The sequence below is a fragment of the Lepus europaeus genome, chromosome 9 (genome assembly GCF_033115175.1).
Source record: "Lepus europaeus isolate LE1 chromosome 9, mLepTim1.pri, whole genome shotgun sequence".
NCBI classification, from domain to species: Eukaryota; Metazoa; Chordata; class Mammalia; order Lagomorpha; family Leporidae; genus Lepus; species Lepus europaeus.
The window spans coordinates 119,698,585-119,713,407 of record NC_084835.1 but is presented as its reverse complement, the minus strand read 5'-3'; the positions used below and the strand labels follow the sequence as shown (position 1 = coordinate 119,713,407).

The following is a 14,823-nucleotide window of genomic DNA, read 5'->3' as shown; positions in this document are numbered from 1 at the left end:
CGCTGGCCGTAGTGGCCATTTGGGGCATGAACCAAAGGAAGGAAGCCCTTTCTGCCTCTCTCTTTCACTGTCTAACTCTGCCTGTCAAAAAAAAGAAAAAAGGAAAAAAGAATATGATCCTAACTTCAGGAGTCGGTCTTTGGGATTAAGGTGCCATTGTGTCACCCTGGAGGACTCAGGTTTCCTTCCCAGTTCTGGCTCCTGACTCCAGCTTCCTGTTGATGCAGATCTTTGGGAGTTCCAGTGATAGCTGATTGTGTGCCTGCTACCCATGGGGGTAGTTTCTGGCTCCTGGCTTTGACCCCTGGCCTAGCCCCTAGCTGATGTGAGCATTTGGGGAGTGAACCAGTGGACAGGATCTCTCTCTCTCTATCTATCTCTTTCTCTCTCTTTCTCTCTCTCTCCCTAGTAAATAAATAAATTTTAAAAATATATCATTATACATAAATTTTACAGAATTTCTTGTAACCACCATTCAACTCAATTTCTATGAGATGAACATTTTTATATTACACATAGGAGTCAGATCCTGCAGAATTTGTCTTTGTGTGTCTGACTTGTTTCATTTACCATAATGACCTCCACTTCCATCCACATTGTTGCAAATGGCAGAAATTCATCCTGTCTCAGGCTAAAGAGTATGCACCTGTGCACAGGAACTGCATTTTCTTCATTCACTTGTAACGGCTTAGGCAACATTACTACCTAGCCCCAAATCTAATTTAACTCTTAATATTCACTAAAGTTTTCCTAAGGGTACATAGAGGATTAAAAAATTATTAAAAATATTCTCTCTCAAGTGTTATTTTCCTTAATACACAGTGTATTTTAGCATTTTGGAAAAGTAGATAAAGTATTTCTAGTTGCTTATGATTCAGAGCCTGGAAAATTTAATATGAGTGTAACCTCATTAATGAAAGTGATTTTCTTTCTTTTTACAAAGTTTATCTTCTCTGTAAAACCCAAGGGACAAAGTCAGCTCACAAACTTAATTGTCTTTCAGCCTTCTGACATGCTGGCACAGATTGTCAATCAGCTCTTTCCCCGCCTTTTTGCATTTTGAGTCATTGAGTTCCTCCTTATCTCCCCGTGTGGTTAAAACATCTCTGCAGAAATGCTGCCATATAATCTACTCCTCACTTATATTAACAATTTAACAAATGTTTGTGTTTATTGGAGATGATGAGGATCCCGAAAGGGAACCCATATACTTCATTGTAGATCATCATGAGAAATCAGTGCAATGACTTACCCAACATAAATCTAGTCACCCTGCCAAGTGATGAATTAGGTCCCACTGTTTGCTTATTTAAGGTCAGTTTCTAGCTTCCTGGCATATCGGCAGTGAGAAAGCGAATTGCAAGTTTCATATAAACAGAAGATGACATTGATAGTAAAGCCAGGAGAATGTCTGTCTTTGACTATGTGTGGTGCTTTTCCATCTCCAGCAGCTCTTAGTGCACCCAAATATTAACCTCGCTTTGAGACCACTGCTGTTAGGAACCCTGATACCTTTCATGTTAGAAGCCGGGGAGTCTACGACACACATCACACAAACACATTATGAAACTTCAACCCTGGGTAGGCTCTTGTCTACTGGTGTGCAAAGAAACTGAAAATAACTGCATTACAATTTAGTAACAACTTACTCCAGAGCAGGGTGATAAACTATCCCTAGATGCAATTAAAAATGCCTGTAGAGAGCTGTTGGCTCAGTTTTCCTCAATTTGTCTCACCCAAATTGAGTTTTTACAAATTAATAAACAAAATATTCTATAAGACCTTTAAGACAAATATGATTTCTTACCTCTGTGATATAATGTGTATAAAGTATATAGCACATTAAAACTGAGAGAATAGCTTAGGTGGGTGATAATGAAACCAAACAGCTATGGTCCTACTACTGGCTGTTGGCCTCCAGGTTCATCATACGCTCGTCAGGGAGTTTCACTTGATTAATGTCCTGGTAAGAACAGAGCAATAGATCTTTGTCACAACAAACCTAGCCTGCAAGTCAACAGTAGGAACATCAGCTGCAAGCTTGTTAGGAATGTAGAATTTCAGTCCCCTCCCCAGCGTTTTTGACAAGATTTCCAGATGATTCATGTGTTCATTACAGTTCAAGAAGTATGGCATAAAGGTCCCCTTCCACAGCTTCACTGCCTTGCTTTCCCAGCTCATAGACATTGCCATAGGACAGTTCACAGTGATGGAAATCAGTGAAGACGGTGGGCAGTGGACATCTGTGGAAACACAGATGCTGCGTGTGCTTGGTAAGAAACACCTCGGCAGATGCTGGCTCACTGCTTGTTCAAATGAGCAGTCATCGCAGTTTTCATTTTTAGATTGAGAATCATCTAATCTTCTCTTAAATGTATTTTATCTTGAACTCTGACCTCTGTGCAGAAGATATAAACCACATTTCTCTTAAAAACTTCTAATCAGCAAAACAGCTTTAATATGGACTAAATCAGAAGAGTGGCTCCAAAGGGGTAACCGACTATTCATAGCTTGGGTAAAGTACAATCAGATGGAGCACTGGCCTTTGAGTCACTCAGCATTAAAACAGTTCTGTGAATGCTGTGTAATCTTCCCTTAAGATGCCATATTTCTATAGAATGGTCCCGAGATCAATAGTGAATATCAAGCATGACATAATTAGTTAGTGCTACCAAATAGCTTCTGAAACAACAAAAGGTATTCAGAGCTAGATCATAAGAGTTTGTTGCATGTCTACTTTGGGTTAAAAGATTCTCATCTATAGTCCTGTTTGCTGCAGCCACACAATAGAAATAACTTCTGATTGGTGAGTCACCGAGGCAGCGGAAGGCAGCTTCCTGGGACTCCTGGGACTAGGAGCTGGTGTTGGGGCGTTCACCAGCTCTCTGCTGCCTCCAGATCACAGCTCCAGAGACTGGCACCACGTCAGGTCTCACACCTCTTTTAAAAACAGAAATTGTCAGATGGTTCTTTGCTAAACTCCCAACTTCCACCCCTTTCATTCCATCCTACCCTTCGATTTGTTGCTTTTTGAGGATATAGGCACATCTTCTGGTGAGAACAAACAGTAGCCTTTATGTTAAATGATAATTTGGAAATAAAACATATGTTAAGAAGCAAAAGTGTTTAAAGTTAGCCTCAGAATTTTTAGACTTAAAGCATTATTAAACAATTACAAATACAGTGTATCAATAATTTATTCATACAGGGAAACAATTCAGAGGAAATATCGATCTATCTCCCTGTATGAAACTTCTTTTTTCATTCAAATCATTTACATTCTAATTAATATTAATTTCTAGGTGAAAACAAATAATTTGTATATATCACATGTGCTCAAAACAGTCATTACTTAGAACCTTGAAAGTATGCCTGAAGCTCATTCTAAAGGAAAGTAACACTATTATATTAACATAAAAATCACTTAAATAAAACTTTAGGAAATACTTTAGCTATATCTTAATGATTTTCTATGATTTCCTAGGCCAATAGGATTTGCTTTTTAAGCAACATTTTACAGAAAGAAGCTTCAGGTAGCAATGACTCACTTTTATTGAGAAATATGAGTTGACAAATAAGGCTCTTGCTTATAAATTTTCTATTTTGATAGAATCAAATGAGTGACATTAGGTACTTAATCCAATTTGTTTAAGCAAGAGAGAGACTTCCCACCATGAAATAGAAGAAATTCAATATTAGGATTATGTAAGACAATGAGATGTAATAGTTGGAAAGAATAAAAATAGATTGTTTTGTTTTGCAACCAATAGTTTCTGTCTGCTAATGTACTGTAATTCAAATATTAGAAGTCTATGAAATTATTAATTTGCCTTATAAAATTTAAGATACTCCTGGAGCTTATTAAGAATCAAACAGCATGGGGCATTGCAATATTAAGCAAATAGATTATTTGTTTTCAAATACTCTTATCTCATAAAGCTCCATAATTCACAATATTTATCCCCAAATAGTTGATCGCTAGACTTAATTTTCAAAAAGGCATTATAGAAAAAATAAAAGTACACTTTCATAGTATATATACTCATTTTATATTAGAGATGCAGCATTACATTGTGGTCAGAGATTGCTCTATATTTTGTCAGTCCGCAAATGAAAGCAAAATCTAAAAACTTTTTAAAGAAAGTCTAAATAATAAAAAGTAGGTTGCCCATGGTCTGTGAAAACAGCTGGATATGATCTTTAATGGCAGTGGTAATCTGTTTAGTTTAATATAACTGTAATATGCGGCCATTCATAGTGGACTTGAATTCAGCCCATCTGAATTTTTAATGCGTGAACAAATTGTTTCAGTGATTTGACCATGTTGTTATGATGATTTAATAACTTCAGTCAACTCTTGCAGACCAGTTGCTCATACAGGTTTTTATTGGGCTTTCCATTGATCAGTGACCAAATAAGAACTAATTCTAACGTTTAAATATTTTTATTTAAGTTACTAATTAATTAGATAAAAAAATGAATTAAGCTGTTTGAGAGATAATTATTTAGGACAAATGAAAGGAAGGGATTTTAATTTTCCCAATCTCTCCTCTCATAATTTTTTTAAAATATTAGAATGTTTTCCTCTTCAGACATGTGACCATATGTCTCTACCACAGTGTTGTCATGGGTATAAAACTGCATGTCACATCCAGAGGAGATGGTGCAATATCGGTTGTTCAACAAAAGGCTGGCATTGTTCTTCTTTGTGGGAATGCCCCTGTACTTTAACTGAGACTACTGCTAATGTTCTAATAGCAACACGAAAAATTACTAGTAACATCAGAGTGAGAGAAATAATAATACCCGAGGTAAATAGAATTATTTTCCCTTTTAAATCTTAGTGATGGTGCCAGCACTGTGACCCAGTGGGTTAAGCTGCAGGTTACAACGCTGGAATTCCAAATTGGATATCTGGTTCACAGCCATACTTCTAATCTACCTTCCTGCTAATGTGCCTGGGAAGGTAGCAGATGATGGCCCGTGTGCTTTGGTCCCTGCCCCTGATATGGGCAGCTTGGATGGAGGCCCTGGCTCTTGGCTTCAACCTGGCCAACCACTTGCTGATGTGGCCATTCAGGGAGTGAACCCCTGGGTGGAAGATCTCTCCCTCTCTCTGACCCTCAACTTTCAAATAAATAAATAAATCTTAAAAAATAAACATTTAAATTTTGCATTCTGTAAAAGTTGCTAAGCAGGCTTAAAAGTTAAAATCCCATCACTTGGGGCTGACACTGTGGTGCAGTAGGCTAATCCTATGCCTGCAGTGCCTGCATTCTATATGGGCGCTGGTTCTAGTCTCGGTTGCTCCTCTTCTGATCTAGCTTTCTGCTATGGCTTGGGAAAGCAGAAGAAGATGGACCAAGTCCTTGGGTCCATGCACCCATGTGGGAGGCCCAGAAGAAGCTCCTGGCTCCTGGCTTCGGATCGGTACAGCTCCGGCAGTTGTGGCCATTTGGGGAGTGAACCAGCAGATGGAAAACCTTTCTCTGTCTCTCCCTGTAACTCTACCTCTCAAATAAATAAATAAAATCTTTGGAAAAAAATACCATCACTTGACTTAAATATCTTCTTACAGTTGAATAACCAACAAATCAATCAGTAAATAGCCAACTTTCCTGTCAATCTATTACCATCTTTGTTCTGAAAATTACCTAGAGCCCAAATTTAAATGTAATCAGTTTTTTTCCCATTATATAAGAATGCTTATTACTGTCATTCCATAATCTAGGTCACACCAAACAAATTAAAAGTTTCTTACTTATGTATTATTTAAATATTTTAGTGGGCCCATAGAAGAGATACATATTTCCCCCAAGAGATAATTTTGTGTTTGTGTTTAAATTAGTCAAAAGAGATGCTTATAGCACAGCATTTCAGAAAGTTGTTTAATAGAGTTGTTACTTGAAGATTACAGATGTGTCAGAGGTACTGCTGCTTAGTTAGCTTCCTGGAACTGGTTGACCCAGCCTGCGCCTCGCGTTGCTTTCGCGGATCTAGAGCCCTTCGCTGTATGTGCTGGCCGGCGAGTCTGTAGCCAGCGGACTGGGAGCCTTGTGCTCCTTCGGACAGTGAGTCTATCAGATCCACGCACTCTTCGAACTGAGCATCCAGCGGTAGGAATGAACTCCGGCCACGTGTGGGACTCACAGCTAGGGACCAGCCCACCAACTGGGGGTGCCTATGACCAGCTTGGCGGGCACAGTGGGGGCGCGCAAGCCCCGGCTTTCACTGATGTTTCTTGGAGGGGGGGGGGGAAGCCGGATTTCGGAGCTGTTGTATGTTCCCTGCTACTGTCCATGCCCTGTCCAGCAAGCAGGGAGCCCTTGGCCAGAGACGCCCCTTGGCACTGAGCACCGGGCCTCCCCTGACGGGAGGCGACGCTGGGACCGAGGGAACCGGGGCGCGGCCAGGCGCCGGCCCTGCTCGGAGCGGCAGCGCGGCACCGAGGGGCCCGGGGGGCTTGGGCCGTCCCAGCGCGCGCCGCCGAGGGCTCTCCGGACGCCGCGGAGGACCTGCAGGGCGAGAGCTGCGGCGGAGCGCGGCGGGGTCGGCGCGGCGCTCTGCTCGCCGGCCGCCGGGGGCTTAAGGCGCACTCCGTGCCGGTCCCCGGGCACTGTGGCCTCTGAACGACGTCTCCAGAAGCTTTTATACAGAGCGCGCCGCGCTGAGGCCCCGCGGCCCTGACCCGCCGCGACCTCCCCGAGCGGGCGCCCCTCGGCGCGGGGCCCTCGCCGCCGTCGTTTGTGGCGCCCAGCGCGGCCTTTCTGGGGTCGAACTCCGCCGGGCCCGGGTCCCCAGGGTTCCTCCGGGGGCGCGCGTCCGCCGCCCGCGGCAGGGAGGCGCCGGCGCCCGCAGGGGGCGCCCCACGCCCGTGTTGTGCGCCTCGCCGGCTCTGAGCTGGAGCGGGCGGCTGTCAGCCACACGCGCGCCTGCGACGCGCAGAGCCAGGCGGGCGGCACCGCGCTCCGGTGCCGGCCCGAACCGGAGACTCCGGAACCTCAGCACCCCTGGACCGTTCCATTCCGCCGGGCCTTCGCTCTCTCCCCGCCGCACCGGTCTTTTTTTTTTTCTGTTTTTTTTTTTTTTTTTTTTTTTTTTTTTGTCGTTTGTTCCTGAATTATGAACGTGGCCACGCCGCTCACGACGAAGACTTGGAGGGAATTTGGAAAGGGAAAGAAAGCCTCGAGGAGGAGAGACGCGGCCAGTGCCGGTGAGGGTCTCCGACAGGCGCGTCCGGGGGAGCGCCCGACCGGCCGTCGCGGGCAGCGCCGCGCGGTGCCCTCCGGAGCCGCGCGCAGAGGCCGGGGCGCAGCGCAGCGGGCGCGGGGAGCCCGCGGGGGCCGGGAAGACGCGGGCGTCCGCGGGCCCGGGGCGTGGTGCGTCCCGGCGCGGGAAGGCGGCAGGGCGGGGCGGCGCGGTTATTGGCCACGCGCGGCGAGCAGGGTCGCGCTCCCGGTCCTCCGGCTCCCGCTCGCCTCATTTTCTCTGAGCACAACTTGGCGGACGGCGGTGCTCGCCCACCATGGACGCTCCAGGTACCCGCCCGCGACCCCGCGCGCCCGGGGCCTGCGCGTAAGGAGGACCGTGGCCGCGTCCACGTCCGGGGGTCCGAGCGAGGGACGGTGGGAGTGGAGGGACAGCGGAGTCTGCATTTTTTTTTTTTTTAAACCAGACCTGAGGTGCCAGGGTCTTTTTTTTATTTTCCGGAAGCAACTTCTCAGTTCTTGGAAAGATTATTGCCAGGGTCTTTTGGAGGGGGTGGGCGGTGGGCGGTGGTGGTGGTGGTGGGCGGTGTCCTGGGATTTTCTGGCTGGGAACGAAACGCCCTGTCCGGCTCGCAGGGCGCACAGGGACCGAGTGAAAGTCCCCGCGGGCGCGTGAAGTTCGCAGGGATCTTCGCCTCCCCCCCGGGGAGGAGAGGCCCGCGCGTGGGCGCAGGACCGCCACAGGCAGCGGAGCGGGGGGCCCCCGTCGCTGGCTTCTCCCGGGGTCTCGCTCTGGAAGGGGCGGGGGTGGGGGTCTCCATCCCGGTCTCGTCCCCCTTTCGCTCCTCTTTCATCTCGCTCTAGAAGCTGGCTGGGGTCTGTTTTTGGGAACGCGGGTAAAACCCTCACTAAATGGATACCTCCCGCGACAGGAGCCTGGAGAACGAGGGGCAGCCCGGGGCGGGGGAGACGGTGTCCCCGCGTGGCTTGCGGGGACGTGAGAGCCTCAGGGGGCTTCCCTGCGTTGCCTGCGCCCTGAGCTCCTTCCACCTGTGCGTGAACGCGCGGGACGCCGTCGCGGGTCGCCGACCCCCTCCTAGGGACCAGGTCCCCTGAGCCGTGGGCGCCGACTTCGCAGCTCCCCCGCAACCCACGCCCGCGCGGGAGCCTTAGGAGTGTGCGCGAGGCCGGTCTCGGGACCTGTCGTGCCAAATCGGGGGCCCGGGAGGTGGCCTCCGAGGAGGGGTCCTGCTGCCCGGCTCGTCTCCTCGCCCTGGTCCCGGCTGCACCTCCCTGGCTAAGCTCTGGGTTCTTTGTTCTGGCAGGTCCACTGGCGCCTCTCTTCTGAGAACTACCCCGGCCCTGACCATCCGAGCAGGGGACCCGCGCCGCCCAAGGCAACCGCGCGCCCCGCGCGTACCTGCGCGCCCGCTCGCGCTCCGCCCGCCCCTGCGCGCCGCCCCCCGCCCCCAGCCCGGATGCCGGCGCCCGGCCGGGGCCCCCGAGGGCCGCCGCTGACCATGTCCGGGCGTCCGGAGGCGCGGCGCGAGCCGGCCGGCTGCGGCTCCTGCCTGGGGGCTGCGCTGGCCCTGCTGCTGCTGCTGCTGCCCGCCTGCTGCCCGGTGCGGGCGCAGAACGACACGGAGCCCATCGTGCTGGAGGGCAAGTGCCTGGTGGTGTGCGACTCCAGCCCGTCGGCCGACGGCGCCGTCACCTCCTCGCTGGGCATCTCCGTGCGCTCCGGCAGCGCCAAGGTGGCCTTCTCCGCCACGCGCAGCACCAACCACGAGCCGTCCGAGATGAGCAACCGCACCATGACCATCTACTTCGACCAGGTCAGCCGCGCTCCGGGGAGGAGAGGGCGCGGGTCTGGGCGCGTGGCCTGGGTGCCCCCGGCTGCTCCGACGGGGAGTGCCCAGCGCGTTCTTGTTCCCTGCCCGGCCTCGCTGCCCTGGTATGTCTCCGTGTTCCAGGGCGCTCTTCTCACATTTCCCATTCTCCCACGGTAGCTTTTTTATTTTTAAACTCTCCTCTTACTTGGCATTTGGATGAGTGAGAGAGTCCCTTAAAGCTGTCCAAGCTCTCTCGGAGCTGCGAAGCTAAGAGATGGGAAACGCGTTTCCTCCGCCAAGAAGCGCCTGCACGTTTGTCTCTGAGGGTCCGGTGGGTGGTCGTCGAAGCCCCGGGAGACCTCAAGGGTTGAATGCGCCTCGGAGTCTCCGCGCTCCAGAAAGGAGTTTTGCCAAGGCCTCAGCCAATACTCAACGAATAGGTCCCGATTGATTATTTTGAGGGATGCACTCCGGGAGGGGAACTTGATCTTCGAGAGAAAGTTAGTGGGGAAGGCTGGGGAGGGCGGCAGGAATCACAGGAATGGTTGTGTAAAAACAAAGCAAAATGAAAATGTGTTTATGTGACAACCACATAAAGTAAGTGAAATATATACACAGTGCATATTGTGTGCGTGCGTCTTGCAGTTGTAACAATGAAAACAAAATCAGCCGTGATGCCGGGACTCACCCCAAGTCACTTAACTCCGCCACTTGGATCAGTGGGGTGGGCAGGCCTTTGCATTCCTTTCTCTGGGTTAGTGGTGCTCCTGGCTAAAGGTAGTGACCACAGTTGTTTGTAGGTCTCTTCCTCGATTTGTATGATTTTTCAGGGACAAATAGCAAACTCTGTAGTGGTTTCTGAACTTAAGCTATCAGCTAGTCCCCCTGCCAGAGTGCTTCCCACAAAACGGAGTACTGAGCAGTCGCTGGCGGGACAGCGTGTCTGTGAAGGTTGTTGTCCTTGCTCAAGTGGCTTTGCCTCTCTCCAGGAAGCAGCTCTTAAAGCTGCCTCGTGACAGACACATGTGCACACCCCCTCCTCTTGCCTCTTAGCCCAGTGTTGTAGTAAATTCATTGTTTGAGTCTTTGTTAAGGCTCATGTATTAAAGGGTTTGGAGTATGGGAGGTTTCTCGTACCCATTTTTATTTACAAGGCATAATGATGTCCAAGGCATGGAGGCAATTGCATAGATATTTGGTGACTATGCACTGTCTTAATTAGAATGTTCTCTGTGTGGTATTACTGTTGCATTATTATAATTCACTTACCACTGTCTTACCAATGGCTTTCCCAGCAATTTCACATCCATCGCTTCATTTAGGTGTAAATTTTGTAGCTGAGCTAATTGTGTCGGGAAGGCTTGGATAGTGATTCTCTGGTTCCTCATTTAGGGAGTAATTGATGCCTGCTTTGGGAAGGCGGGTGGGGGAAGCTGGCTGGGTTCTTTCATCTGAAACTGAGTCTGGAATTGACCAGTTTCCAGGATTTAAAGTTGAGTTGGACTAGAGGAAAGAAGGGGCACTGGGGGGTGAGATGGAGACCTCTCTCTTCCTCTCTGATGCATTGTGAGGACTGGGAACAGGGCCTTTGCAAAACTGAAAACAGGCATCTGAAGTGCTTTGTCTGTGAGCATACAGCCAATAAGCCGAGAGTGCCTGCAAGGCCTGCTGTGCCGTGGGCTGAAGTGGTGCTCACGGCTGGTTGAAGATGATGACACTGGCACATTCCCCGAGTTGTGTCAGCACTTGCCACCGGCAGCATTTCACATTGCTGTGGCAGCCACACGTTATTCGTCCGTAATGAGTGTGTTAGAAATGACAGCCGAAGGTATTCCAGCTGAAGCTCGTTTCTGAGCAGATGACAAGGATCCGCGTCCAGGTTGTGGTGTTGGGGTAGCTGATGCCTGATAGGCTGTGTTGTTATTGTCCCCAAGTTGCGCACTTGTGTGTGAGGAGGAAGTGAGGATCCAGCCACACAGGTGAGACTCTGTGTTGAGTGTCAGGACGGGGACCTGCCACTCCGGAGTTCTGCTTGTGACTTAAATCCCACCTTTGTTGGAAGAACTACCATCGCAGGGGTCATGGGTTCTCTGGTCAGGTTAATTTTGCCACTGTTGTGTGGTGTGGGGTTTCTGCAGTTTAAGCCAAGGGTGTCCAAGAGACTGTCTGGATTTTCTCTTTATTTATTCATGCCCATTTACATTGGCATCAAAGCTTGGTTAAGGGAGCAAACGCATTGCTCAGAGGAAAGCTAGGAGCAACAGGGGCCAGTGTTCATCCACAATGCTTTCTCACTCAGCAGCCATTATTGAGCACCTCCTGTTTGCTTGCCAGAGTCTGCCAGGTGCCAGGAAACACAGGAAACGAAACCTCCTAGGATTTTCTCCCAGAGCATCTCAGTTCCGGCCCCAAGCATGTTCCTACCGACATGACCTCATGTAATCGGCTCTTACTCCACAGCCCTTTCTCCACCTGGGATGTTTGGAAGTATGTTTTCGTCAAACAAAAGATTTTGTGGAAGTCCCTGTAATCCCACAGACCTCTGAAACAATTTGTGAACGGAGTTGGCAGCCTTCCACTCCCCGCCCTGGCTTTGCTCAGTGTATAAAATTCATATATTCTTTTTGGATGTACAGATGATACGTATTTTAAAAACCCTTAAGAATGAACACTTCTAAAACCAACTTCTGTAGGATAGTTTAGCTTCAGCACCAACCCCTTTGTGGAGCTGCCTGGGAACCTGACCTGGTCGTCTGAGTATGATTCAAACATAGGCTGAGGAGACACCTGCTATGTTTGCCCTGTGTTTCCTCTTCTTTTGCAGGTATTAGTAAATATTGGCAACCATTTCGACCTTGCCTCCAGTATATTTGTAGCACCAAGAAAGGGGATTTATAGCTTCAGCTTCCACGTGGTCAAAGTGTATAACAGACAAACCATTCAGGTGGGTAGCCTTGCAAACTAGACACTTCCATGTGGTGTGTGAGGCTGGGGGACGCCCTGGAGATGAGTGTGGCCCTGAGTCAGATGGGAGTCTTCCTGGGCAGCCCCCCTGCAGTGGGCTGTAAGGGAAGGGCTGAGGGTAGGAGTGGGTTGTGGAAAGAGAGGACAACTCGTGTGTGTGTGTGTATGTGTGTGTGTGTTGTGAGGTTCCTTGTGGTCTACTGAGCTTTCTCTTCTGCATTGCAGGTCAGTTTAATGCAAAACGGCTACCCGGTGATCTCGGCGTTTGCAGGCGACCAGGATGTCACCAGAGAGGCTGCTAGCAATGGTGTCCTACTGCTCATGGAAAGGGAGGACAAAGTGCATCTCAAACTGGAGAGGGGCAACCTCATGGGGGGCTGGAAGTACTCCACGTTCTCTGGCTTCTTGGTTTTTCCTCTATAGACTCAGAGCCCCCTTGATGGTGGGGAAGTTGCGATGTGGACCCAGGAATCCACCCTCTGTAACATCCTGAACTCGGAATAGGACAACTTGCTTCCAGCCTCCTCCAGACCTCGTGGTAGAAGAATGACTTCCTTCCGAATCTCCAGCATTTTCTTTGAATACTGACAGTTCCTTGGGAACCTGGCCTCTAATGAGTTTTAGATGACAAGGTTTTAAGGAGAAATGAGATTATCGATTTGAGCAATTTGTACCTGTGATTGTAAAGTCAATATCGGATTTTCTTGTTGGGGACCATTGACTTGATCTCCTTTTGTTTGTACTTTGTGTTGTTGTTCTGATGCGAGGAGTGCCACTGAGCCCAGGATAGAGGGCAGGTTGCAGCAGGGCTCAAAGCCAGAGCCCCGCAAGGAGCCACCTGCCGGGCAGTCCTTGACATGTGTTCTGTGTGTGTCCATAGAGCCTCAAGAAAAGGAATGGCTTCCCTTTCAGTCTGTATTTTCCCGCCCCTGGGTGGATGTGAGGACGGGGGAGGGGGTTGGGACATTGTGAACCTGTCAAGAAGTGCTTTATCCAGAGAAGCAAATTTTGCACGATTGGACTGCAACTTCTGTTTCGTATTGTTTGTGTTTTTTTTTTTTTTTTTTCCTCAGCTTTGCTTTTCTTTCCACATTGATCTCTTCCTCTTCACCCCAATTTTACTTTTCATGTTGGGGTCAGGGAAAGTAAATATGTATTGAATTCTTGAATGAGACCAAATCCAAACCCTAAAAAACAAATAGCTACATATTTTGTTTTGAATGAGACCAAACGAAACCAAACAATCTGTGTATCAAAGTAAACGTAGCAAATGGACAATTCTGCGTATTCTTTCAAAGACATTGTCCCAGATGCGTCATTAGAAGTAGCAGCCTGGATTTTATGTCCTTTGTTTATTTTTAATTTACACTCCGGAATCCTTTAAGAACCTGGTGTTCCTGGGTGGGCCTGCACTGTCTGAGTTAAGAGTGGAAGCTGTAAAACCAAACCCTCTGCAGCTGCTGTTCCCTTGCCGAGTGCGCCCCTGACTTCTCGGCGTGTTTTCGTTCGTTGGATCTGCCTCTGAGTGATGGCACAGAGATCAGGTGCTTCAGGGACCGAAGGACCAGCACCCCTTCTAGGGATGCTCCTTTGATCTGCCAAGGGAAGGAATATGTTGACACTCAGCTGCCGGTACCTGGCGGGAGGCCACCTGGAAGGCACAGCGGTTAAAGGTATTGGCTGAGGAACCGGAGGAGTGGTTTTACAAACCCATCTTGCTTTGGCACCTTGTGCGACAGTGTTGTTGAGACACAGCTGAGAGCTGGTGGGTGCGGGATGCATATGCCAAGGAAATGTCATTGATTCCAAAGCAATCAAAGATGAAACCTCAAACCGGATGTTAATTTGTCCTTTGTGTAACAATGTAACCAAAATATTGATGATAAAAAGTCATAATTTAAGATTCTGAATAAATAGGTTTGATGTCTGGCTTGCTCTTATCCCTCCACATCGCCCCCGCACTCTGAACGCGAGTGGGAGTCGCAGCCAATATCGAGCACGTGGGGTATACAAGTACACATCCAGATAGGGCAAATGAGCCGAGGCTCTGGACAGAAAATGTACGTTGTATGGAGAGGGAGCCGGCTTTTGACACCCAGCATCTTTGATGCTATGTGAGTTCCTATACAGCATTTCAGTCTGACCTCTGAGATAAAGGAAACTGGCATTTGAAGATGGCAATTGTCCCCAAGAGTCTGTGTGAGCATGGGGAGTTGCTGGATTCCATCTCCAAGTCAGAGTGGCAGTGATGCTTAGAGAAATGAAAAGCGGATAGCTTAATTAAGAGTCAAAGTTGTGCAGCATAGCAGGATGCAGGATTTAATTTGGATGTAAATGTTGTTACATTTTGTTAGGAAAAGAAAATTAAAAAAATTTTTGAGGTTCATGGGCTCTGTGATTAGGAGACACACTTTTGGACATGGGCATTGTTTATTGATGCTGCTAACAAAGAGGAGGGTGCTATAGTGCATTTTCTGTGTTCTATTGCACTTGGTTATTTTAGTGTTTTACCCATTTCCTTAGCATTATGGTCAATGTAAAACAAATAGAAACCTCATTAGAGTGTAAAGTAGTACTTCAGAGACTGAAAAGTATATGCATACTTGTTATTTTTATCACTTAAGATATGTAATGCACATATTTGTATTTATAGCTTTATTACATACAGGTTCTTATCAAGCTATACTGCCTAATAAATAAGTTATGACATTGATCAATCTAAAAATAAGTATATTTCAGGAGTTTATTTTATGTTAAGGGGGGAAAAGGCTCCTCCTGATGGCTCCAGTGCATCCTTATTATATTTTTTTCTTCTGATG

At 48.2% G+C, this 14,823-nt stretch overlaps 1 protein-coding gene across 1 annotated transcript; it reads left to right on the top strand.

Moving 5' to 3' along the window:
* The first annotated feature begins 8,686 nt into the window (after positions 1-8,686).
* CBLN2 (cerebellin 2 precursor) lies at positions 8,687-14,581 on the top strand. The gene is made up of 3 exons (XM_062200310.1): positions 8,687-9,043; positions 11,865-11,984; positions 12,230-14,581. The coding sequence occupies exons 1-3, from the start codon at positions 8,687-8,689 to the stop codon at positions 12,425-12,427; spliced, it is 675 nt and encodes a 224-aa protein (XP_062056294.1). The 3' UTR covers positions 12,428-14,581.
* The last annotated feature ends 242 nt before the right edge of the window (positions 14,582-14,823 follow it).

Bases quoted from the DNA above. Each gene is read 5' to 3' on its own strand.
- CBLN2 (XM_062200310.1), top strand. From the start codon at position 8,687: ATGCCGGCGCCCGGCCGGGGCCCCCGAGGGCCGCCGCTGACCATGTCC. The intron at 9,044-11,864 runs GTCAGCCGCGCT...CTTCTTTTGCAG, and splicing joins TGACCATCTACTTCGACCAG to GTATTAGTAAATATTGGCAA. The intron at 11,985-12,229 runs GTGGGTAGCCTT...TCTGCATTGCAG, and splicing joins ATAACAGACAAACCATTCAG to GTCAGTTTAATGCAAAACGG.